Below are 26,344 nucleotides of genomic sequence, written 5' to 3'. Positions count from 1 at the left end.
TAGGCTTAGAAGGCGTTTAGTAAAAAATAAAACGCTAAGCAATTAAGACATTGCATTCGCCTTGACACATTGCTTTATTGATAGGGCAATCGAGTGCTTGCAAAAACTTTTGGCGCAGTTAAATTAAGTGCATATTTTTATAGCGCAATCGATTCCATTTCAAATCCTGAATAAAGAAATATTTGCACGGCTGTTTTGCCTTCCGTATTGCACAGCAACTTGTCACCTGCAGAATAAATGGAAACTAATTGGTTACCATAGTAAATGTCCATACAGCAGCATAACACTGGGATAACATGGTCCACATATTCTTTCTATACGGATATATCATGCCTGCTAGATTTTCGTAAACACACAAGAAGTGTCCATCATGGTCCCAAAAAGGTACACCACACCGGGATAAAAAGAACACAGTGCGAGCAATCAAACACACTACGTCGAGCACACCTGACACAACATTAAGCACACCAGACCAGGCTCCTCATGAACACCAGGTCGGTTACACCAAGCAAACCAGACTGGACTTGCCCTATATACTAGGGCCAATACACCGGCCACACGAAACGCACCATATTATGGTGTGTTTGGTGTGACCGCCTATGGTTAAAACGTTAAAAAACATCAGGCACGGCCTGGCGCATTTTTTTACTTGACATCTGAGGCACACCGCGTATTTAGTAATTTATGCTCTGCTCATAATCACAACAGCACACTTCCAACATTGCACTTCCCCTCACTCATAATGTTCCCGTGCCACCAACCTCTGGCACTGCTAATTTTATCTTGTGTTTCCCATCATTCAGGACGCCCCCGACAACATGTATCTAAGTTCACCTGAGTACTTCTAGTGGCATTAGGCGCTTCGGCAAAAAAAAGTCTTTCGCCGCGTCGAAAACACTGCGCGAAGTTGCTGAACCAACTGGAGATGCAGCATACTTAACATGGTACAATTTACTAATTGATAACAGGATACTGACCAGCTGATGATTGAAGATCCTGTGTACCTGACTGTTGACTCTTTCGATGTAGGTCCTTGACGTACTTCCTTCGCGGTCAGGAAAAAAGTAGTGACTCCCTTTTGTATCTGCTGCCAGGTTCTCAAGCTCCTGTTCCGCCTCCTCTCCCATCGCCATAGTCACAACTCGCACGTTTGCCGCGAGAATATCTGGCTTGACCTCCTTGATATACGGAGGCTTGTTCTCTAAACCGTCGGTCAAAAGCACAATTGTGCCTCCTCCTGTGCTAGTGGAGTTCAGCATCTGCACGTAATAAATACAAACTCAGTAGGTTAAGGATGAAATGTTAATAGAAGAAGCAACAGTATCATTAAATCTTTATTGATATTATGTCCACAGAGAAACCTCGCACCAGCCTTTGCGCTGACACAGTTACGACTACAACAGAAAATGAAATATTGCTTAGTTTTATAAATTTTTCTTTCCACGTTTTAGGTACGGTGATATTGCTCTAGTGCCCATCTAAGAGATGGATAGGCTCTTATGCTGAATAGGGACACAAGCTCACACATCCCATTCCACCGTGAATGAAAATTAAATTATACAACTAAAAATACGCAACTGATTACAAAATCGCGTACAACTTACGGAAATACAAAATGAAGTTCTCGTATGAGCGACAGAGCCTATAAGCTGGCACTGTGAGTGTTAAGTGTCTGGCCGAATAAGCTTAACATTCTTTTCAAGCAATAGTTCTGGACTTAGAACCACTGCCTGCAGGCACGCGTCTCTTCTTTTAGCGTACAATGTTTGCAGCGCAATCCCGCAGCCCTTCAAGCAATCAATATACCACCTCACTGGCTACTTAAACGAGTGCCTTAAAGTCTGAAACTGCAATTTAGAAACATCTGAGTGGGCATTCAATACATCAACATTTCAATATACATCCGACATGTTGTTCGCAATATTTTTTTTCCCGGCGCTTCGTGTTGACAAGCTTACTATGGATTAAAGGAGTACTGACACAAAAATTTGAAGTCGAGATAACTTGTGAGATTGATTTAGTGGGTCACGCACACATCGTGTGTAAAATATCAGCGGCGAATATCGCTTAGAACATATTTAAAATCAATTTTAAAGTACGTGCGCGCAGCCATCGTAAAACAGAGCACCTCGCGACATTGACGTCACCCGGGTCTGTAAATAGCCAAGAAAACGCTACGTCATGTGGCTACGTCACGAATTTTTGTTGGCTACCATGCGGCTTATTCGGGACACACGGTGCGTGCATACGAAAGATTGAGCGGCGCGTAAGCTCCGCCTAGATCCAGCCCTCCAGCTTGACTTCAGAGCCACGTCGGGAAACGCAATATAAACAACTCTCGACAACACTGCGTCGCTTTACGTGAACACTGCCAATAACGTTATGCCCCTGCGAGTGACAGAACACTTCACGACGGTGCGTCGTCCACTGATGACTCCGCTAACAGCCAGCGATAGGGCCGGTAGGCCTAGCTAGGCAGACGCCGCGGCCGACGGCGCTTACGATCCAACCCGAGCTCGTCGAAGAGCGCTTACGTTTGCCAAAAGAATTAACACTGTACACTTAGGTCGCCCGTAATTAAATACAATTGGTTTACTTGACGCAGTCGTTGCGAAGGGCAAACGTGCAAGCAAAGCGAGCAGCCTCGCTCAGACGGTCGGTGTGTGCTGTCTGCCCGCGAAATGCCCTCGCGTCGCGTCTCCTGATCTCGCCAGTAGCTTAGTCCTAGTATACTAGGCGTTGCTTTGAATAACAGGCACACGTCGAGATAATTTTACTGAACTGGTAACTATTTCGTTTCAGAAACAAACTGCAGCAGGCAAGGAAAAAAAAAACACTGCGAGAAACCGGCCAGCCAGCGCCGCCTCCGTGGAGGGAACGTCACATGCCAGCCGCGCTGTCATTGGCTGCGGCCAGACGACGGTGCGGTTGTCGGACGCGTCGGACGATAAAAATCTGCCCGGTTTGTCGCACGCCGGACGTCCGATCCGGCGCTTCGGCACGGCAAAACACCTCGATTCCGGCGCGTCGGACGCCGGATCGGACACCAAATCGGACCGTGTGTCTCCCGCTTCATCGTATGCCGCATGCCGGAGCATGTGGCACCGCACGTCGGATCGGACGCCGAATCGTACCGTGTGTCTCCTGCAGTGCTCGCCGTCGCCGGCCGCAATATCCGAGTCGCCGCTCTCGAGTGGGTCAAATTGAAAGTGATTGGCCACGTCTAATACGGCGGCGACTCCCACATGCAGGAAATCGTCGCCGCTGGACGACGAAAACGAGGACGACGACGACGATGATGGCGAGGACATGGCAAACCACGTGCAGGCGTAGCAGACGACTAGCAACACGAAGCTCGCGTGCCGGCGCGCCGCACGCTGGCTGCGCGGCAGAGCATACGTCATGGCTTTTTGCGAACACGTGACCACTTTGTTTACACACCCGGTGAACCGTTTCGTTGCTCTCTGAAACCGAAACTGGGACTGGTCGCTACAAAAAAGACTGCAGACCTGTCGCGCTCTGAAGTAAATGAGGTCTCGTGCCGTGATTACTGGGTCATTAACTACTTATTAAAGCAGAAAAAAACACATGGATTTTTTTTGTGTCAGTACTCCTTTAATACTACAGAAAGCCAACCATGCAAACATATTTATGCATCAGGAAACAAAAACGATAATACAAATCCGAGTATGAACCGAACGACTGCTCAGAGGCAGAAAGGAAAGAAGCCACGTAACGCGTCTGCGCACGCCCAAGAGCAGGTACAGCCAACTCGGAGTCATTCACACGTGCGGGAACTCGCTAAAAATTACTGTTTGGGCATGACATTTCCTCTTTGTGCAAGGTTATCGAGTCCTGATGTGCACATGTGTTACTGCTATTATTGATACGCGAAGCCTCGACCTTAAGGCGATGCCTTTTCTAACTTTAATTCAATATACAGTGGGTACCTGCAACAGTGACAGTGTAATGAACATTAGACAGTGTTCCCTTGGTCTCGGAAAGTTTATCATCAAATAATATCTCATTCGTTTAACGAGCCATCTGCCCGGCAAAATAGCAACGTCCGTGGGGCGTCACCATGTCAAGAAAGAGGCACATGTCGAGCTGCATGGCTCGAAGAAGCCTTGTCCTACCAATTGACTTATATTGGTGCTATACCTAAAATGTCGCACTTTATCGTGAAAGACGAAGCGTCGATTGCGATAGCTAATTCGTGGGAGGTATTCAACGTAAGGATAGTAGTATGATTCCCCATAAAAAACGTAAAAACGTAGTTACACTACCTATATTAAAAGCATGGTGACATGCGCAGATAAGCCGATATGGAAACCGTGCTGAATGACCGCGAAACTCGCTGTCAAATTGCAGCAGAGAGGAAACACAGCAGTAGCAGGGAGCGAATCCGCCTTCGTACAGCCACTCCCATCAACGTGAGCTTCGCCGCGAAAACAAAGCGCAGTGCGCACACTGTACCCGTCGCAGTTCGCTTCCTTGATACAGCGGCCCGACCGGGCCGCTGTACGCACTCACGCTTATCCCCATCTATAATAGTGGTACCTTCAATAGTGGGTGATACGACCGACATGGACACGTTTTGCAATGGAAAGCAAGAAAACCGTCAGCTAATACAATGTGACACTCATTTCAGTGTGAACAGTAATGTTGGAGAAATTGCCCCGTGAGAATGCCAGAGCAAGCAGCCGTGAGCAGGTGAAAACCGCTGTGATTCCGTACCTACACCACCTATCAAATAGCCTGAAAATGATAGGAAGTGGCGCTAATGTATGGGTTATTTTACAGCTCCAAATGAGCTAAGTACCTTGTGCGAAACCACCTCCCCAATGAGGACGAAAAGGCTGGCATGTCATAAGAAAAAGAAGGATCTGTTCGTAGGATGAGCAGTAGGGGTAATCTATCGCATTCCGCTGTCATGTGGTAAATGCTACATAGGCATAGGAAGATGCATGAATGAGCGCTTAAGAGAGCACAGAAATAAGTGTCACAGTGTATGAGGTGGCGGTTGTCTTGCTTTCTACTGCAAAATGCGTCCACGTCAGCCATGTCGCCCACTGTTCGTACATACGACTATTAGAGATAGGAATGAGCTCGAATGCGCAAGATTAACAATAGAAACAGAGGAAATCCACTCGGCCGCTGACGAATGCATCAAGAAACCGTTACTATAATTCCACGCAAGAGATTTAGATTATTTCCGCATGATATAAAGTCTGACCGAATTTGCAATGAGTCATTTAGATTTTTTTTCCTCATGTAGCGGTTGGAGGTTGTTTGGATATCGTCATGTACGTAACCGTATCTTCATGGTTGATACAGCTGCGCACGTGCGAGTTCGGGGGTATAAGTATGACCAGTCCTGGGAGTAAATTTTGGATTTTGATAGCGCTTGTTTCCGTCCTCGTTTCTACTTGTGTCCTTGTAGTCGGGCTCTATACAGATTCATTTCAATGATGTCCGACTGACCTGTGGTTGCCATCGAGTCCTGATTGTACTCCTGATTTTAAAAAAAGAGAACCGCATTTCCAAAAGTAAGTCCTGGAACAATTACACCTTTTAAATTACCACACAGCACCTCGAACCTATTGTATCGCCACAGCGATCTCTGCTTCATTATGGCTGCATTTCACTTCCCCTTTACTGTTATTGTTTTTCCTGCGTTTCGATTATTGTATATTGCATTTGGCTATCCATATACCAAAGTATTCATATTCTTTACCGGAAATATTTGCTAGCCCTGCATTCACACCGCCTATTCACTGTTTTCATTAAATACCATAACACTAGATTTTAAACTCAATACTTCAGACCTAAAATTTCTCCTTGCTGTTCACAGATATTTGCAATAATTTGCATATCACTTTGCCTGTTAGCAAGGAAGACAATGCAGTAGTCTTTTACCTCGGTGGCACACCTAGAGTTTGGTATCGCACGCACGAAGATGAGCTCACCAGTTGGTATTCACTTAAGACACAGCTTCGGGACTTGTTCGGCAAACCCTACGCTCACCAACGTGCCGCGAAGAAGGTGGTTACCGGACGTGTGCAGACGTCAACAGAGCCCCATGTCACCTACATTCAGGGCATCTTGGCTCTGTGCTGCAAACATGACACCCACATGACTGAGTCAGACAAGGTTGCCCGCATCCTCAAACGCATTGCCGATGACGCCTTCAACTTACTCGTTTGCAACGTAGCGACGGTGGATGCTGTTATAAAGGAGTACCACCACCTGGGACTCGCTAAAGCCGACGTATTGACCAGCAGTTTGCCCGTCTGCCCAACACTCCAGCGACATCTTCCTGTGCCGACACTTCTCGTCCCAACAACACTGCCGATGTTACCAGGATCGTCCGGCGTGAGATCGACGCCGCCAATCCGGCTCCCTTCGACTCCAGTCCCGCCAACACATCTGCAGTCACGGTCTCACTGATCCAGGCAGTTGTCCGCCAAGAGTTCGAAAACATGGGTCTTCACACCATCTGCTCGGCCCATCGTCCTGATACCCGCCCGGCTTCCTCGATTCCGCCCCGTCCCGCACCTCCTTACCCACCACGTTTCCGCAACCCATCAGAATAGCGCACAGCTGACGGCAAGACCATTTGTGTCTACTGCCATCGAATCGGGCACATTTCTCGGCACTGTCGCAGTCGCTGGACTTCCCCGACCCGGTCTGCTTATACTGCCTACTCTCGCTCCCCAGGTGGCCCTTCACGTCCCTATGCCGCGCGCTCCGATAAGGCCGCCGCTGATTCTCCTGCACCGAACCGCTCCTATTCACGTTCGCCTTCGCCCCAACAACGACATTCTCGCTCTCCCCAGCCCCGTCGCTCCTATTCGCCGACTCCCTTTGGTCGCCGCTCCCAGCCGGAAAAGTAGACGATGCAGCGCCTCGAGATGACGCTGCATTGCTCCCTACGCCGCCAAATCCTCTACTGACGTTGCCCACTCATCTGAACCTTCTTGACGTGCAAGTCGGTGGCGTGTCTGTGTCTGCACTCATAGACACTGGGGCGCATTTGTCCGTAATGAGCGCTGACCTTCGTAACCGGCTCAAGAAAATTATCACCCCCCCCCCCCCCCACGACGCCTGTTGTCCGTGTCGCCGATGGCGGAACAGCTCCCGCAACAGGTATGTGTACCACCCGCATCTCCTTCGCCAATCACTCAACAATCATGCTATTCACAGTCATCGCCCACTGTCCCCATGACATCATCCTCGGCTTAGACTTCCTCTCCGCACATTCTGCTCTCATCGACTGTTCCGGCAGTATTCTCCGCCTTGACCTGCCTGTTCTGGATCTTGCTGAACCACACCCCAGTTGGCTCAGTTCCGTCGACTTCGTTCGTTTGCCACCTTCGGCACTGACCTACGTTGACCTAGTGTCTTTCCCACCAGTCCCCGACGGTCACTACATCGCGGCTCCTATGCAAGATGTCCTCCTTATAAACGGGATCACAGTACCTCATGCAGTTTTATCTATTACGGCGAATTGCGTCTGCCTGCCAGTGGTCAACTTTGTCTTCACGACACAAGTGCTGCCACGGGGGATGTCTCTGGCCCAGCTTTGCTCATTCGCGGATTACTCAGTAGCATCCATTGCAGTAGACGACACTTCATCAGATGCTCCTCTACTATCGCCGTCGGCAAATTGTACCATCGCTGACTTACAGGAAATGATTGCGCCCGACTTGCTGTCCGAACGCGTTCGTGAACTCTACCGCGTTCTGTTTTCCTACCACGATATTTTTGACTTCAACGATCGTCCTTTGTCCGAAACAACAGCTTTCAAATATCGCATTAATACCGGCGATGCCCCTCCTATTCATCGCCGCCCGTATCGAGTGTCACCAGCTGAGCGTCAAGTTATTCACGCAGAAGTTCGCCAAATGCGTGCCAAGAACATTATTGAACAATCATATAGTCCATGGGCGTCACCTGTTGTACTGGTCAAAAAGAAGGATGGCTCATGGCGCTTTTGCGTGGACTATCGGCACCTTAACAGGGTTACCAAAAAGAACGTGTATCCCCTACCTCGGATTGATGAGGCCCTTGACTGCCTTCAAGGTGCTCGCTATTTCTCCTCTATTGACCTTCGCTCCGGCTACAGGCAGATTGCCGTGGATGATATCGACCGCGAGAAGACTGCTTTTGTAACACCCGACGGTCTTTGTCAATTCAAAGTGATGCCTTTCGGTCTATGTGACGCCCCTGCCACTTTTGAACGCATGATAGACTCCCTTCTTCGCGGTTTCAAATGGTCCACCTGCCTGTGCTACTTGGATGACGTTATCATATTCTCCCCAGTGTTCGCTGCGCACCTCGAGCGCCTCTCAGCAGTCCTGGACATTTTTCGTCGAGCCGGTCTGCAACTCAACGCATCAAAGTGTCAATTCGGCCGTCGCCAGATTACCGTCCTTGGACATCTCGTTGACGCGAACGGAGTACAACCGGACCCAGGCAAGATCCATGCTGTTGCGCACTTCCCTGTTCCAAAGTGTGTCAAGGATGTGCGCAGCTTCATCGGAATTTGTTCGTACTTCCGCCGTTTCGTGAGAAATTTCGCCGCCATAGCACGACCACTAACCGAGCTTTTGAAGAAAGACGCCCCTTTCCAGTGGGGCGATAATGAGGCCTCTGCATTCTCACATCTAATCGACATTCTCACAACGCCTCCCGTTCTGGCTCATTTCGATCCTTCTGCGCCTACCGAAGTGCGTACTGATGCCAGCGATCACGGAATTGGCGCAGCACTCGCACAACGCCAGCATGGCCACGATCATGTTATCGCTTACGCCAGCAGGCTCCTCTCACCCGCGGAGCGCAACTATTCCATGACTGAGCGCGAGTGTCTGGCCCTAGTTTGGGCGGTTGCGAAATTCCGCCCATACTTATATGGCCAACCTTTTTCCGTTGTCACAGACCATCACGCGCTTTGCTGGCTATGCTCACTGAAAGATCCTACAGGAAGACTTGGTCGCTGGGCCTTACGCCTCCAAGAATATTCGTATACTGTCACCTATAAATCTGGCCGTCTACACAAGCACGCTGACTGCCTGTCTCGCTACCCGGTCGACGAGCCTGACCACGCCGACAGTAGTAGCGCCAACGGCATTTTCACTGTGTCTGCCTTCGCTAACATCACCGATGAGCAGTACCGAGACCTATCGCTGCGAGCACTTATCGAGCATCTGCGCTCAACCCCTACCGACGCATCCGTTCGCCGATATGTCCTCCAGGGTGGCATTCTGTATCGAAGGAACTTCCTCCCTAACGGCTCTGATCTTCTTCTTGTCGTGCCAAAACAGCTACGACAGACTGTGCTCTTTGAGATGCATGACGCACCCACTGCAGGACATCTTGGGGTAACCGCACGTACGACCGCGTCCGCCGCCGCGTCTATTGGCCTGGTCTCGCTCGCTCCGTTCGACGCTATGTTGCTGCCGGTGATCCCTGCCAGCATCGGAAAAAACCTCAGGTGCTACCTGCCGGTCATCGCCAGCCGATCACTGTCCATGTAGAACCGTTCTTTCTTGTTGGATTAGACCTACTCGGTCCCTTTCCCACGTCATTTCCTGGGAACAAATGGGTAGCCGTCGCGACTGATTACGCTACCCGATACGCTATTACTCGGGCTATCCCTACCAGTTGCGCCACATACGTCGCGGACTTTCTCTTTCGTGACATTATCTTGCTTCATGGCGCCCCGCGACAGCTGCTTACTGACCATGGTCGAAGCTTCCTCTGGAAAGTTATCGCTGACATTGTGCGTTCCTGCTCCATTCAACGCAAACTGACTACCTCATACCATCCCGAAACCAATGGCCTGACGGAGTGGTTAAACCGTACTCTTACCGATATGCTGTCCAAGTTCGCTTCCAAAGACCACCAAGACTGGGACATTGCCCTTCCTTACGTAACATTTGCGTATAATTCTTCCCGGCATGACACCGCCGGGTTTTCTCCATTATATCTACTGCACGGTCGCGAACCTACCTTGCCCCTAGTCACGGCACTTCCTCCTGCTGCGATCTCAACAAGCGAGAATGCGCGCGACGCCATCGCCCTCGCCGACCATGCACACCAGCTTGCCCGACTTGCTCGACTGACGGCCTCACAAGCCACTTAGCAGTGTCATTACAACGCCCGCCATCGTGACGTACAGTTTTCGCCTGGTCCGCTTGTGCTCCTGTGGTCGCCCTCCCGTCACGTCAGACTTTCAGAGAAGCTCCTTTCGCGATACACAGGGTCCTACCGCGTGCTCAGCCAGGTGACGCCTGTGACTTACGAAATTGCTCCTATGGTTTCAACCTCGTCCTCTCTTCTGGCATCAAATGATGTCGTGCATGTCAGTAGGCTCAAGGCCTACTACACTGCTTCCGATTCCGATCTTTAGTCTCTCCGGGACGACGCTTTTGCAGCCGGGGGTAGTGTTACGGAACAATATGTGCGATCATGAAAAGGCGAGCAGTGCGAAGACGACGACGATGAGAAGCTAGCGCGGGCTGCTGCCTCTTGGCCAAGCGCAGCGTATTTTCTTGTAAATATACTTGTACATAGCTTTTCGTCTGCGTCTTCCTACGTAACAGTATCAACCTTATCCTCTCTCCTCAACCCTTCCTTATCAAAGCAAACGACATTTTTTAGGCAAATATCTCTAAATCTGTATACAATTGTCGCTTGATCACTTCCCTTCCAGAATATTCCGCAAAATGTTGATATCTGCGTTGTCATACGCTCATGCAATGTCTAAAAAAGCCCCATGAATGGACTCGTTTCTACACTAGATATTTCAATACACTGAGTAAAAACAATTTTCAGTCAGAAGCTTAGACATTATGAAATCATTCTGAAGTTCTCAAAAAATGCCGCTATTATCTGCCCATGCTTGCAGCTTTAATTTCCTCGCCTGCATTGCTAACCTGTATATTACCGATGTAATGACCAACGGTCCATGCGAGTGGATGTCTTTCCCCCCCTACTATCATAAATTAAATTCATGCTACTTTGTCGCCAACTGTGTGGTATTCGTCTGTCTTATAAAGTCTGTTCTATTGCCTTCAGCACAGCTTCCCTAATTTTTGATCGCAGGTCATTAATCAGCCTAAGGGGAACCACTTCTAACTCAGTGGCTTTGCACCTAAGAATTTTCTTGAAATTTGTCAGCACCGGCCTCATTTTCATCTGCTTCTCTTTCATGGTTTTTTCTCAAATTCAGCCTGTTTACTGCCTTGCGAAGATTGGGCTGGTATCTTTTGAATGTAATTTAACGCTACGTCCCCTTCCAGTTTGTTTGCATCTTCGTCAAGAGTGTGTTGTTTTATTGTTCAGGGCGCCCTGCCTAATAAGGTTATATGGTTGCCAAATGATCTAGGTGCGGCCTCCTTTTTCTCGCGTATTTCGAACAACTAACGTTCACTTTTACCTTTTCACTTTTCTTGAAGCAGTATCTTAACCATAGATTTTTTTCTCCCAGCATAATTCCCATTTTATGGCTACTTCACCCTCTGGTGACGGGGCATTTTTTTGCCTGCCTGTGCTCTCGGGATGCTTTCCGTCGTTCGGCGATGACTTCTGGTATCTCCCTCTTCCAACAGCTTTTCAGCTTCTTTATTTTCTTTCCAACGAGCACGTTGCTTTTCTTTCCGTATTTCTGTCGTAATCACACTTACAAGCTCATCGTATCCCCATTCTTTGCTTGGCGATTTGCCAAGTTCTTCCTCCATTCTTTTGACTATAGTTGTTATTTGTTCAGCGTTGAAATCGTGACTGGTAATTTTGTGTGAACGAAAAAAAAATACAATTTCACATACATCATGAATCATGGGACCATACACAATGCAGATTCAAAATTTACCTAATGTAAGACAAAAGTAAAATTAGCTTTCTTCTGCCGTCCTGCATGTTTATGTAGCCTATTGCATGGCCAGCTCTTTTTCTTGTTGTTTACTTTTTCTGTCTTGACGGCGATGCTATTCTGAGGTATCGCTAGGTGACCTCCTTCATTACTACCCACAACGGCCTCCTCAGTGCGCATGGGGCCCCCAAAAAAGCAACATCGCGAACAGCAAGTCTCCAGCCAAATTCTCGTCGAAGCCTCTTATTGAAGTGGATCTCGTCTTGTTTAAACCCACCACACCTTCTCACTGCCCCGTTCATTGTAGAACCTTACTGCCTTCCTCTCGGCTCACTTTTCATATAGCGTCATTAGCAACTACAGCGCATCTTTGCACGTTACTCTCATGTACAGGGACCTCCGGCACAGTGAACACCACGATCTGCACCTGAGGGGAATGTTCACGCTAGTCCTGTCCATTTTCTGTATAGCACGCTATTTAGCCCACTATTTAGCCCACATGTTACTACGCAAGCTTGCGTCCGTGAGAATTTCTCGCGAACTTTCCATTTCGTCGCTCCTGGACAAAACCCAATGTCCGCCCTCGAAATGTCCCTACCACAACTATTTTATCGCCTTTAACCCTCTCAATTCCTTCTCAGCACTTAGCCATGTTTGAATCGCCAGCGATAATCACGCTTTCACGGTTTTCTACTGCTAAGGCCTCTCCCTTCTTCCCTTTTTTATCCTTTTACGCGTGATTCAGACTTGACAAAGTGCATTGACCCTGCGTTCCTGCTTTTCTTTTGTCGCCGCGTCAAGGTAGGTGGAGCTCTTTCCAGCTATACATACCCCGCGTTGCATTCATTCCACGTGTTCTGACGCTCCCTGACCTGTCACGTCAGCAGAATGCCTTCAAATGTGTAAGACCGTTCCCGTACATTACAGTTGCCTTGCTCAGCTTTCCCTTGGTTGCTTGAAGTCTTTTTTTTTCAGCGCCTTCCGTGCACCACGCACCATACTTAGCTCATTTCTCAGTTCTTCGACCTGTTTCATAGGCATATCCTGGAAATTCTCCATTTTCTTCAGCCTAGCATCGACGACACTGTGTATGCCAACTGATACAATTTACTCATCCTGCCCCTCGTCTAACTTGAGGAAACCCCACACGCTCCACGCTTTACCGTTTGTCTTGCGCTGTGTTGCATTGAGATTTTTCTAATGCAAACATGGAAGCTTTCAGAACAGGTGCCTTCTAGCAAATGTCAATACATACAGAATCTAGATCCTGAAATTGCCCCAAAGTGATTTTCATCAATGTTATTAAAGCAAGAAATGCCGCGCCTACCTAAAGCATACCACGTGTTCAAACACATGGCAACGCACCTCAGTATACTACCAAAGCAAGATTCCCGATACTAATGTACACAAACTAACCCCCCCCCCTCCCTTGCTGATACTCTCGTCGCTTACGAAATACAGCTTCCAGGCTATAAAGATTGAACGTCACACACGGTTTCATGTGCAGAAATTGGTGGCGTGTAAGGACGCTCTCTCCTGCAAAACAAAGTATACATGACACACGCGTTGGCACATAGAAAAAAAGATAAAGAAATCAAGCTAATCATTATTTAAAGGACAAAAATCATCTAATCAATAACGGAAGCCAGATGAAAGCTTGCACAAGTAACGTGATGCTTTCGTTGCCACCATCGAGCCGGGAGGGGGGGGGGGGGCATACTGTAGGCGTTCACTTAGTGGACTGTTGGGGCGCGATCGGCGATGTTTTGTTCGATACGCGTTCTGTTGAGTTGCTGCAACGTCACAAAGTTGCAGTATGGAAAATTTTTGACAGCGGGGCGGAGAGAGCAGCCAATCAGGAAGCGGTGACCTCCCCGGAAGTATACTTCCGTCTATTGTCGTCTACTTGCAAACAGTATACTACAAAACCAAATGTTTCTCGTCTTCGAAATGAATTAAACCTTTATCTAAAAAATGATTTTTTTTCTTCTCAAGCCCAAACACGTTTTGAAATAGTAGTACGTGTGACTACTGCAATTTATAACTATTAGGTTCTTTTGCGTCGTCCCTAGGTGGTGTCGCGCACAGCGAGAAGAACAAAAAATGAGGGGAAGAGTGGTGCACTTTTCAAGAGGCAGCGACAACATTGCAGTGGCTCGCTGGCACCGATGATGTTGTCGATGTCTCTGTACAACCAACGAATTATTTGTTTCGAGAAACAAAAACAACGCCGGAATTCACTTTCTGCCATTTCTTCAAACGCGTTCCGCACCGTCACCCGCTCTTCTCCTTCCTCTAGAAGCGCCAGCGCAACAACCCAAGTTCCCAACGGAAGCGCCATTTTCTCGAATTAAACTGTGGATTGGAATCAAACGTGCCATTCCGCAGCCGAAAAGGTCGCCTGTTGGATCCAATGCAATCCACCAGAGGCGCCATGCGAAGCCGCATGATCGCTCCAAACTTCCCAGCTCCCGTCGGGTTCGGCGCCTAGCAGACGAAATGCTCGGTGGGAGGATGATTGACAGGAGCGTGTCGTCATTTTAACGTTACCAAAAAGGTGGCCGCACCCCGCGGCTGGCGACGTTAGCGCGGAGTAGGCCAATCGCGCGCGCCGGTAACCAAACGAACGCGCCGAACAACCATCTCCGATCGCACCCTTGGACTGTGCAATTTGGCGGCTGCTGATTGGATGCAGCTGTACGAGAGAGGAGGAGACGAGCGGCCCTAGCCTATCAGCAGCGGCCGAAATGGACATTACAGTAGTTGCGCTCTTACAGAATTTCCACCCCACTCCTGGAAAAGCACGTCCGTCCGCCACAAACATCCCCACCAAATTCGCGTTACGCGTTACAGCGATGCCCTCTCCCGTCAAACGTCACCTGGGGAGCTGGTGTTGCGGCAGCTCTTTCCTTTCACTCACTCTGCCAACGCATTGGCTCTAGCCGTCGAAGAGCGCTCTTACCAAGAGCGAAGTTGACGTGGCGTCACGGTGATGTTCTCTGCCCTCACACAGTCCCTGGCACGCTAGTGCGGCAGCAAGTGGCCCCTTGTGCCCGTTCTGCTCTATCAAGACTTAGCTCGCGACGTGGCGTTGCAGCCAATGGCAATGCAAATTTAGTTGCCGGTTCATAGCTATAGGGGACAGATTCCGGCTATATTGTTCCAAGGCCCATTTGACCCTTTCACATAAAAAAATCCATCTGCACGCGCAATGCACTTCGCGTGGAATGAATAGCACCAAATATACCACAATTGCTTCTCTTCGTGGTGACAACAATCATCAGCTAGCTACAGCTGCCTTATCGGCCTTTCCGTGAGGTATGAGGAGCAAGGATGTGGCTTAAGGAGCAAGGCTTAAGGAGCGTGCTTAAGGAGCAAGACTGTGGCACTGATTGCGTACGGCTGTGCGCATCGGAGTAGCAATACCAGAGATCGGCTCAGCTAGGGTGGTAATACGGAAAGTTTATGCGTATAAATCATCAATGATGCCTTTGCATGAAACTTTGAGGCCCCGGAATAAACGGCAACTTTACCAGGAGCTTGTGTGTACCCATTTATTGGTACGCACCCAGTCGCAGGTGTGGTCTGTCTCTCACAGCGGCGGCCGACGCTCTTCAACAAAGCCACCTGTGGTTTGAAAGGGTCGCCAAAAGATCCCGCGCATAATTTCCATAGAGGCCCCTTTCGAAATGCAGACCTCCCTAAATAGCCGAACACTAGGTCGGGGAAGAATCTAGCCTTCAGGAAAGCCATTGGGTTTCCGGCGGCATGGGGAAATCGTTAAAACTTCTTTCTGGGCGAGTTGGTGCATACTTGACATAAAAATTGTAACAGCGCAAACACATGCATCCACAAAGTAACAAGGACAGCGCTTGTGTCTCGACAGCGAAAACAACGCTCGTGTCTCGTGCTTGTTACTTTGTGGATGCATGTGTTTGCGCTGTTGCAATGTTTATGTAAATAACCGGGAATTCAACCCAGTACATCGCACATCAGAGGCGGATTCTCTACCGCTAGGCTTCCACCGTGGACTCATAAGTGACCGGTAAAACACATGCGGAAGCGGAGTGCATATGTGAAGAAGACAACGACGCCGGTTCATTAAATGAAGCTGGGAGCACTTTTTGGCAGTTTATGCACGCGATAATACACAGATAAAGAAGGCGAAGGAAGATGAGCGGGCATTGCTGTCGTGGTCGTGGATTGGTACGGATGCATCGCCAGCTACACTCTGGTGGTGCGATCGGCCTTCATCGGGGACCCGGTTATGAGAGTTAGCTGCGCACTGCTCCAGCTCCTGAGCCACGGCCACGGTGCCATGGCGGCGCTCCCTAATCGTGGTCCAGCCCTGTGAAGCCGTCACCTGCCACCGTACAGTACTATGGAAGAAATTGCCTGGCCACGTCGTCGATCCGGTGCTACCGGATCGCTGTGGTGACCGAAAACGACCAAGTCCTGTGCCATGCAAGTCTTGGGTGCACTGCCCCTTATGCGAAAACCTGCCACATCGAGCGACAGCGATAAAGGCCGACGTGTCTGCGTCACGTCCGAACTAGTGCGTCCACGTGTTTTGCCACGCCGAACTAGCTCTCGCCACGCCCTAACGGTCAGATTATTTGTCTTTTACCTTACCGTGGAAACATAGAGGCTCTATTTTATTTCCTATGAGTACTCAAACTGTTAGTTTTCGGTCATTATGGAATCTGTCGTTTTCATGGAAAGTGAAAGGATACGTACGGAATCACTTGGTTAAACCTAAAACAGGTCAAGGCGTGAGGATGCCTCAATGTTTGAACAGAAATGATATAATTTTTTTTCTGTGTGCTTGTGATTTGTCCATGTAGAAATACTGAAACTCTCACCACGGGCATCTAGTATCCATGTTATCTGTTAGCCTGAGGTCATGAATCATAATTCTGATGGAGTATACCACATAAAGATCTAGCTTAATACGCAATGCGTGCACATTGCAGGGCCATGAGTACTCTGAGTTTTTAAGTTTTCAATCTCTATGGCCTCTGTGGTTTTCCTGCAAGGTAGGAAAATACACACGGAATTACTTGCTGAAACCGAAAACCGGTCATTGCGTGAGGCTGTCACATTGTTTGAGCGAAAAGTAGAAAGCTTTTATGTAGACTAGTCACTTGCCCATTTAGCACTACTGAATCCCTAACCATGGCATTTAGTGGCCACATTACTTGTGAACGTGAGTTCACGAATCATAATTTTGGCCACATGGCAGCGTTTCCATGGAGGGAAATACAAAAAGAAACACTACATTGATAAGCAACGTGAGCGCAAAAAAGAGCGGAGAGTACTTCTAATTTTGTACTTCTATTCACCACGACATCTGCCAATTTCCTGGAGAGTGGCTGAATACACACTGGATCTATTAGAAAGCTAAATACCTTACGGGGTGAGTCTTTCCCATTGTTCGAACGAAAAAATTGAACTCTCTTCAGTGAGATCCTTGTTTTTCCATTTAGAACTTCTCAAACACCAACTTTATAGGAGCTGAATGAACGTTTATTTGAAAGCGTGATGTCAAGTTTTGAATTTCCGGCAACTTCTAAAGACTGTGATAGATTTACAACACAAAAAGAATTTTTATATTCATTGGATGCACATTACTTAACATAGACGTTGGGCTTCCTGACATAATCCGTTATGCCCACCATTCCATACGTCTTCTTGTAGTGCTGCCCAGCATCGTCCCTGTTCCAGTGTTCTAACGTTTACTTATACCGTACCCAAAACCTTCTCTCTACGCCCCAGTATTATTTGTCATCCATTTCTCCTCTGCCCACCTTTCGTCCACAGTGCAAGTCACTGCTCCCAGTAGATGCAGCTATCATCACTATGATTACCACCATTCCCCCGATGATGGGATTAGCTACCCTCCATTGACAGCATGATTTCCACAATGCCCAGTGTAATTTTCAATATGCCCACTAATATTTGCAGTACCCACCATGGTAATTTTTTGGTAGGGTCAGCTTCTGGGCCCCGGCTACGCTCCAGTGGCCGTGCTCCACAACCTCAATCCAGGCCGGTGAAACCTTCGCCGGCCATCGTCGACTGCCACGGAGGCAATCGCTTGGCTACGTCAGCGACACAGGACACTACTTACGACGTCCTGCGCCACGTGAGTACCGGGTGCACTGCCGCTAACGCGAAAATCAAGCGACAGCGATTGAGGCTGACGTCCGTGTCACGTCGGTGCTACAAGGGCCACGTTCGGTGCCCCGTCGCGAATATCAGAACATTTGTGTTTGACCTCATCAGCAACTGAGAGACAAGCTGAAGTGTTGGGCGCGTTGTGCACGTATATAAAGGATAGAGAATTAGCATGTTTTTAAAACTATTGTTTACAGTATTTCCATATTTTTAATTTCTTAAACTAGCCCACCATAAAGGTAGAAAAGGTTTTCTGCCGGTTCCACTCCGGCAGCTTCCCATCAGGTGGGTGTGCTTGTGAAGCGAGGAGCCCACACAGTTTCAGAGCAAAAGGGACGCAGCACAGTTATACCTCTTTATCGGTACGAGCCCGGCAACACCACTCGCATCACTTCTAAGACGTAATTGCTTTTCACCTGTACGTGAGCACGTTTGTTACGTTCATTGATAAGGGAATTTATTTACAGCAAGCAACAGACTAAAAACCAACGCAGTCCCAAGGGAACAACGGTCTCGGTGCCAATAGCTCGTGATTTGCTCTCGCGTCTAACCATGATGATAGCACCGCTCTACTGCTTGCTTTCTGCTCTTCTGCACAACAATAACCGCAGCGGCGAAGCGGAACCATCCTGGCGACTCGAGGCGATGAAAGGATGAGAGGGTTGTGCTGCGGCTTGAGGCCGCTGACGTGAACCTTGTCGTGGCTAAGGCGGTGCTTGTGTCCTAGCAGGGGTTGACCGGTGGCATACGTGACGGGAGATTGGCACTCGAGGACGCAGTATAGTTCATGGTACCTGGCAGAAAACTTGGGAGTAAGGCCAGGAGAGTGTAATGGTAGTATGAGCCAGACGAGGGATCCAACGCAAAACACTGTACATGCCGATCGTTGTCCCGGCGATCTTTCTGAAGGGCTTGGCTGTCGGACGTGAACGAGCAGGCCAGCTGACGACACTCTTCTGAATGCTGTGCGAAGTCAGAAATGGGATTGCATTCCGAGGCGTCAGGGCGGTGTGGCCAAATTACGTCAAGTGTTCGGGACAGTTCACAGCCACCTAAAAAAAATGATGAAAACTCCATAGTTGACTCTGTCCCCATGTTATATGCGTAAGTCACGAATGGGAGAACTCCGTCCCAACTGGAATGGTCAGAATCAACATAGATCGAGAGCATATCTACAAGCGTGCGGTCGAAACGTTCCCTGAGGACATTGGATTTAGAGGGGTAGGCAGCAAATGTGAGGTGAGCGATATGGCACGAGCGGAGGAAACCTTTTATGACGCTGGACAAAAACACTCTTCCTCTGTCGCTCAACAGTTCCTGTGGTGCACTATGACGGAGTACGAAACGACGCAGTTTAAAGGAAGTGACGTCACGACCATCAGCCGCAGTGAGTGCGTCCGTTTCTGTGTATCATGTGACACAGTCGACCGCGACAATTATCCAGCGATTGCCAGCAACAGGACACTGAAGCGGTCCATAAACTCAATGACAATGCGTCCGAAAGGGTGGTCTGAACATGGTAGAGGCTGCAGCTGACCGGGTGTATGGTTAAACGTCTTCCGTTGTTGACATGTGGTACCGGACCGAATATATCTACGGACAAATGTGTACATCCCACGCCAGTAGCCGCTTTAGCGGAGTGGCTGATGTGTTTTCAGCCGCCAGCCTGGGCATGTTGCAGATAAGCATGGAAGTAGGCACACACATCGGCCCGCAAGATCTCGCGTATGACTAGTACCCATTTACGTCCGTCGTTCTGGTAGTTGCGGCGGCATAAAAGTGCATCGCGTATTGCAATATGCATGGATTGGCGATGAAGTGCACGGGCTTAACTATCGGGTGAAGAGGGGCTCAGAAATTGCAAGAGGAATGCAATCGACCGATGTTTGCGCTGTTGAGAAGACATGTCTTTAATGGTGTGAGCATTCAGCGAAAAGTTAACCGCTGAAGATGGGCCTTCCTCGGATTTCACGGGCCAAGCCAAGGAAGCCAAGCAGCAGAGTGCACGATTGTACGTAACAACGTCGATAGTCCTGCTATAGAAATAGGGGCTAAATTTTCCTAGCGCCCATACAATTGCAAATCACTCTTTTTCGTTGACCGAAGAATTTGCTTCCGCCTTGCTGACGGCGCGGCTTGCATATAGCCCAGCGTACTTAGAGAAGCTGGGCTTGCGTTGCCGAGAACTGCACCAAGGCGGATACCAATGGCGTCTGTATATATTTCGGTTAACACAGCAGGGTCATAATGGCATGCCATGGGTGGCGAAGTAGGTAGCGCAATGTCACAAGGGCATCGTCACAGACCGGTGCCCAGTGAGAAAGGTCGCTAGTGCCGGCGAAGAGCTTCGTAAGCGGAACTGTGATCGAGGCGATATTACGGACGAAGCGACGAAAGTAAGTAAAGCCGACAAAGCCTCTTTGAAAGCAGCTTTTGGATACTGGGCAACAGCACATAGATTGTCCAGGCAAGGGAGAATTCCATTCTTGGAGACGACGTGGCCCAGGATGGTGAGAGGGCGATCGTCGAAGCGACATTTCTTCAGGTTGAGTTGAAAGCATGCGTTCGTAGATAGCGCAGAATTGTGCATAAACCATCGATATGCGAGTCGATATCGGGAGAGCACAGGACCACGTCATGAAGATAGCAGGCACATATCTTTCATTCCAGACCACGTGAAATGCCGTCCGTCATCCGCTCGAAGTTTGAAGGCGCATTTTCACGCCCGAAAGACATCACCGTAAATTCATACAGGCCACCCGTTCTAACTAACGCCGTCTTCGGAAGAGCACACTCCGCCATAGCGACATGTCAATATCCCGATTGCAAGTCGAGGTAAGAGAGAGAGAGAGAAAACCTTTATGCAGACCATCAAGATGGTTGATCTTGAGGTCGAGTGAGTGGCGTCCTCATTCCAGGACTCCACTGGCCATGGCTGCTCGACGTACTTGCTGGACGAGAGCTTCTGGTCCCGCCAGGGTATCGCCGGTCAACTGTACCCCCTCCGCTCATATGACGTCCTAGGTGTCTTTAAATGGGGAGGTTTATCCCTGCACCCGCACGAGATGCGAAAGGGTGTAGAGCGTGTGTCGCCTCACCAGGGGCAGATGCCACGATATGTATGCGGGAATATTTTACTGTATCTGTGTAGGTTTGGAAATGTGTTGGTCTGAATAAGTTGGAGAGCTACTGCCTCTTCAGTGCTGATCTTTCTGTGAGGGGGAGGATAAATCCTGCGGTTGAGACGCGGGAGCTCGAGTCAGTTGCAGTAATTCGACGAAGGTAAAGGGTGCGGATTGATGAGACGATTGGTCTTGCCCCGCTCGGTTGATTAGCGCTCGAGCTATGGCGTTCGCCCTTTCCTTCCCCTCCATACTGCATACCCGCGTTCCCCGGCGTCCACGTGATTTTATGGGATTCTTGGAGCCTTGGGCCTAGAATCTGAGCCACCAGCAGCGGTGTTCGTGCATCGGTAAAGTTACGGCAGGACTGTTGCGAGTCGGTAACGACATGAACTTCTCTGCCTACCCTGCTTCTTGTGTTATTACCAGCGCCGCGGCTATGGTCTGAGCCGCAGCTGGTGCTGCGAGGGTCAAGGAGCTGTATCTCCCGTTCACGGCGGCTACCGCGAAGAGGCCCCCTACAGGGTATGCCACCATGTCCACGTGCGTTACGTACGGATCACCCTTGAATTGTCGGCGCTATTTGTAGACGCAAGCCTTGCATCGCCCTTCGTGGAGTGCATGACTCATGTGCTTCGGTACCGGGTTCGCCTTGATCTTGCCTCTGACCTCAGGTGGGAGTGATCGTTGCCCATTGAGGGCACGGAGCTCCGTTGGCATTCCGGTCCGGCGGAGGATGGCTCTCCCCGCCACCGTATTCTGTAGTCTGGACTTTTGCGAAGCCATAACCACGTCCGACAGCTCAGCGAAGGTGTTGTGGATCCCGAGGGCCGCTAACATCAACTTTGAGCTGGTGAGAGGGAGACCCAGGGCCGTTTTGTACGCACCTCTGATGATGGCATCGACTTGTTCTTGTTCGCGTTTGTTTAGCTCGTGGTAGTGATACGGCATGGTATAAATTATTCTGCAGATCACCACAGCCTGAACGAGGTGAAGTGTGTCCTCTTCTCGCATGCCCTTGCGGCTTCTTGTAACTCGTTTTATAATCCGCGAGATCTGGTTGGTGGCAGACCTTAGGGTTTGGATGGTGTGGGAGGCTTTCAGGATGCTCTGGATCCAAAAACCCAGAATCCTAGCCTTATTGCCTTCCGTTATCTTCTGGCCCTCAAGATAGAGGTCGATAGGGCCGGGGGACTTGTAGATTCCTCCTCCGTGCACCCGGATCACTTTGGACTTTTCGGGCGCACAACGCATCCCGCTCGCTGCCGCAAATCTCTCCACGGCCGTCGCGGCCTTTTGAAGGGTCGCCTCTTTTCGCGCTAGGGAGCCCTTGGTGGCGTAGAGCGTAATGTCGTCTGCGTACAGGGCGTAACCTAGGTCGGGGATCTTCCGCAACTCTTTGGTCAGCGCTAGCGATGCGACATTGAATAGAATCGGGGAGATTATCGCCCCTTGCGGTGTTCCTTTGTTCGGCACGTCGATCGTATCCGATCGAGTCTTGCCTATTTCGATGGTTGCCGTCCGGCCCTCGTGGGAGATGTTATCGAATGCCCCTTTTCGTTCGAGTGAGAGCAGGAGGTGTTCTCCTCCCTTCGGGATGCCCTTGAGAACTTCTTCCCTAAGGATTAGGAACGCATCTTGAGCAGAAAGTCCCAGCCTGAAGCCAAGCATGGTGTGCGGGAAGAGGTCACCGTCCTCTATGTATTGTTGGAGGCGGGTTTCGATGACCCTCTGGTACAGCTTCTCGAGGCACGAAGTCAGTGAGATGGGCCGCAGGGCCTCGATCGCGGGCTTCTTGCCGTGTTTGGGAATGGTCACGATTTCAGCGTGTTTCCACTCGTTCGGTACGTGGCCCTTGCTCCAGAGTACATCGTTTAGCTATTCGGTCAAGTCCTGGATGTGCATTGAGCTCAGGATTCTAATCATGGCATGGCAGTTGTGGTTTAAAAAAATCGGTACCTTGAAGGCAATCGAGGGCGTCGTCTATTCGCGGAAGAGGTTAAACGTCTTTGCGAGTAGACTTGTTGAGGTGCCGTTAGCCCACACAGAACCTAATAAAGCCATCTTTTTTTTTATGAGTACAAAAGGAGAGGGCCAGGGGCTGCAAGAAGGCGTTATGACTCCACACTGAATCAAGTCTTCAACTTGTTTCGTAATTACGCGACGCTCCGCAGGTGACATAGGATAGGGACACTGTAGTAAAGGAGCGTGAGTCTCAGTGTCAATCGTGTTAACAATCGCATTAGTTCGGCCGAGTGACTCTTGCGGTAAGTCAACCATAGTGCGGAAGTCGTGCAGAAGGGCGAGAAGCTGCGTCAGTTCAGCCGGAGAGAGGTCGCTGTCGAACGAACTGTTAAAAGAATCTGAGGGCACGGCATCAGACGCGAGGTGGGGAGTCGAGGCGTTCAGTTGATGTTTTGTCTTGCACTCAGAGGAATCCAGGGGCACGATAACATTGTCTGCAGGCTGCACGCGGACAAGCGTTTTATTGTTGTACTAAGTCAGCGGGCCTGAGTTGAGTTTGCAAACAAGTATTGCGCTATAGCGCGAGGATGGCAAATGGCAGTGACGTATTGTGGCGGCGATAAAAAAAGTGTAAGGTGGCGTCAACAGAATGGTGGCATCGGGAACGGCGACACAGGATTCGGGAACATTGATTGCACTGTGAGGTGGCAGGTGACTATTCACGGCGACTACAAGCGTGCTATAACCAGCAGCGGCCACATAGGCGGAAGGTGTGTGGAAAAATTCAGAGAGCTCTATCTTAGCACGAGCGCAGTCGATAACGACGTGATTACTTGACAAAAAATCCCACCCAAGAATCCAATCCTAAGAACACGAAGCCGGGCACATGAAACTCAATGCTGTAGAACCCTTGTATTACTTATCGATTGTCCGAACACTGTGGCCGTACATGCTGCAACGGGTTAATTATGTTGTGCGCTTGCATTACCGAGAAAAAAACCTGAAGGTTGCGTCATTACTTAGGGCGTTCAATCTTTTTAATCACGTTACGTGAAGGTGCACTACAAAAAATCTTGATCATGCAATTCCGCTCACAAACACAAAAACTTGAATTTGTAAGGAAACCATCAAAGACACAACATAAGACCAAGGACCTTAGTTTTAAGGAACCGAAGTAAGGCCTGTTTCCTTGCGTAAAGGATAACTTTAGCCAATAAAATAAGAATTATTTGCGATAGCTATAAAACTCTAGAAATAAAAAAAAAATGGGAATTTCATTGTGCCTGCAAGAATGTCTATCGAATTCTTGACGAAGCTGGACACCTAAGCATTTTTCGGTTCTAATGTAAACACACCCATACGTTCCATTATCCTTTATATCGACACCAATCACCTTCAGTCCTTATCATCTCACACCTATCTTCGCGTCATCCACTTGAATACTGAATACAATCTCTGTGCGTCCTCGCTTCACAGGGGTGCGGCGATATTAGTTTTAGTTTGTAAAGTTCGCAGCCTATATGTAATACCGGTATGATCATATGTACATTGACAGTTGAGCGGTAGGCTTCGCCATCATCATTTTTTTTCTTATTTTGCCGATTTTCATGATTATCGTATTTCTTTACATACAATAAAAATCCCAGCATGAAACTTTCTGAGCCATTACTCGGAACTTCGCGTTTGTGTGTCTGCGTTGTCTTTGCTGTGCGTACTTTCCTACCACCGGAATTCCAACAGACTTTTACTAATATAACGCGCGCAAGTTTAATTTCGCCCCTACTTTCCCTTAACCCTAGTTTTTCAAGGAGGCCAGCGAAGAAAAAAGAGGCAGCCGAGTGGATATTTCCGCATTTTAATAAAGCTATACCGCGGCAAACGCATGGTTATTCCTTATTGTTCTACCTCACATTATAACCATGCGGTCTAAGGTATCCTGATCTCGCTTGGAAAAGAGCGTTTCTTATATTTGAGAAAAATTGTTTCTGGTGTAATCGTGTATTCACAACAAAGCGAGAAACAATCAACCAAGTGAAACAATATAGAACCAATATGAGCAAGTTCTCGTGTATTGACGATCACTTGCTCATATCCCGTCTATGTTTCATTGCCGCGAGCCAGGGTATTGTTTCAGGCTCTCTGACTTCGCATGTAGTGTCCTTTGTTAAATGAGTCGCGTACTTGCTGGCAAGCTTTCTACTTGTTTTCCATCGCTGTGAAAATACTATTTTTTTCTCATCAAGTATTTGAACACTCTCGGAACCCATTCAGTTTTTTGCGCATTCCTCAGTCGTTCTTCTAAAGCAATCTTACTTCGTGCTTCAAACAACTAAATACTAGTCCAACCCATATGATCCTGTGGGGTTTCATTTGTAGTCTTCATGTGGGCGCCCAATGCGAGGCATTCCACTATCCTGTGGTCGCTATGAAATTCTGATTCTACCTCTGAATTCAAGCAAACATCCACATTTGCAAATGCAAGCCATGGAATCATTACAGCTTTCAAGATATTCCGGAACTATTCGTATCTATCGTATCCTCAGAAGGGGTCTGCGTTTAAATAACACTGCTTTTCTCTTTCCCGTTGCAACAATAATTTTTTTCCTGGATTTTTGTATTTTTATTGAGATTGTTTATTTATACACCGAGGTATTTGTATTCTTTTTTACCGAGGTATTTGCTGCCCTGTATTGATTCTGTGTGTTCTCTGTTTTCATGTTGTCCTATTATCTTATAATCTTATGCAATGAACTTTGGCTTTCAGTAAGCAAGAGAATTTCGTGCCCATAAAAAACGAGGGAGCTGCTTCTATAATATCCCATCCGTCTATTTGCATAAGGAATTAAGCCTAATGCTGATTCCTTCTAGCCCTTTCTCCATCCTTGCCATGTGCGTCACAAACAACAACGGGGAGAAAAGGCATCTCTTCCGCAGTTCATTTGTGATATCAACTTTCTCCTCATTCGTCACCGTTTATCACTCAACCGAAACGGTATTTTCTAAACCCACCGTGGTTGCTCAGTAGCTATGGTGTTGGGCTGCTAAGCACGAGGTCGCGGGATCGAATCCCGGCCACGGCGGCCGCATTTCAATGGGGGCGAAATAAGAAAACACCCGTGTGCTGAGATTTATGTGCATGTTAAATAACCCCAGGGGGTCGAAATTTCCGGAGTCCTCCACTACGGCGTGCCTCATAATCAGAAAG

General features: G+C 48.8%; 1 protein-coding gene across 4 annotated transcripts in view; it reads right to left on the bottom strand.

The window, feature by feature from the left end:
• LOC139061302 (calcium-activated chloride channel regulator 1-like) overlaps positions 1–26,344 on the bottom strand; it is a 380,566-nt gene that overhangs the window by 126,522 nt on the left and 227,700 nt on the right. For all 4 annotated transcript variants that reach the window (XM_070541081.1, XM_070541084.1, XM_070541083.1 and 1 more), the window contains exon 11: positions 978–1,259. In XM_070541081.1, coding sequence (XP_070397182.1) covers positions 978–1,259 — 282 coding nt within the window. The remainder of the gene's footprint in view (positions 1–977; positions 1,260–26,344) is intronic.

This window comes from Dermacentor albipictus, chromosome 6, assembly GCF_038994185.2.
Source record: "Dermacentor albipictus isolate Rhodes 1998 colony chromosome 6, USDA_Dalb.pri_finalv2, whole genome shotgun sequence".
Classification (NCBI taxonomy): Eukaryota; Metazoa; Arthropoda; class Arachnida; order Ixodida; family Ixodidae; genus Dermacentor; species Dermacentor albipictus.
The sequence above is the reverse complement of the archived record's forward strand: the minus strand, read 5'-3'. Positions and strand labels throughout refer to the sequence as shown.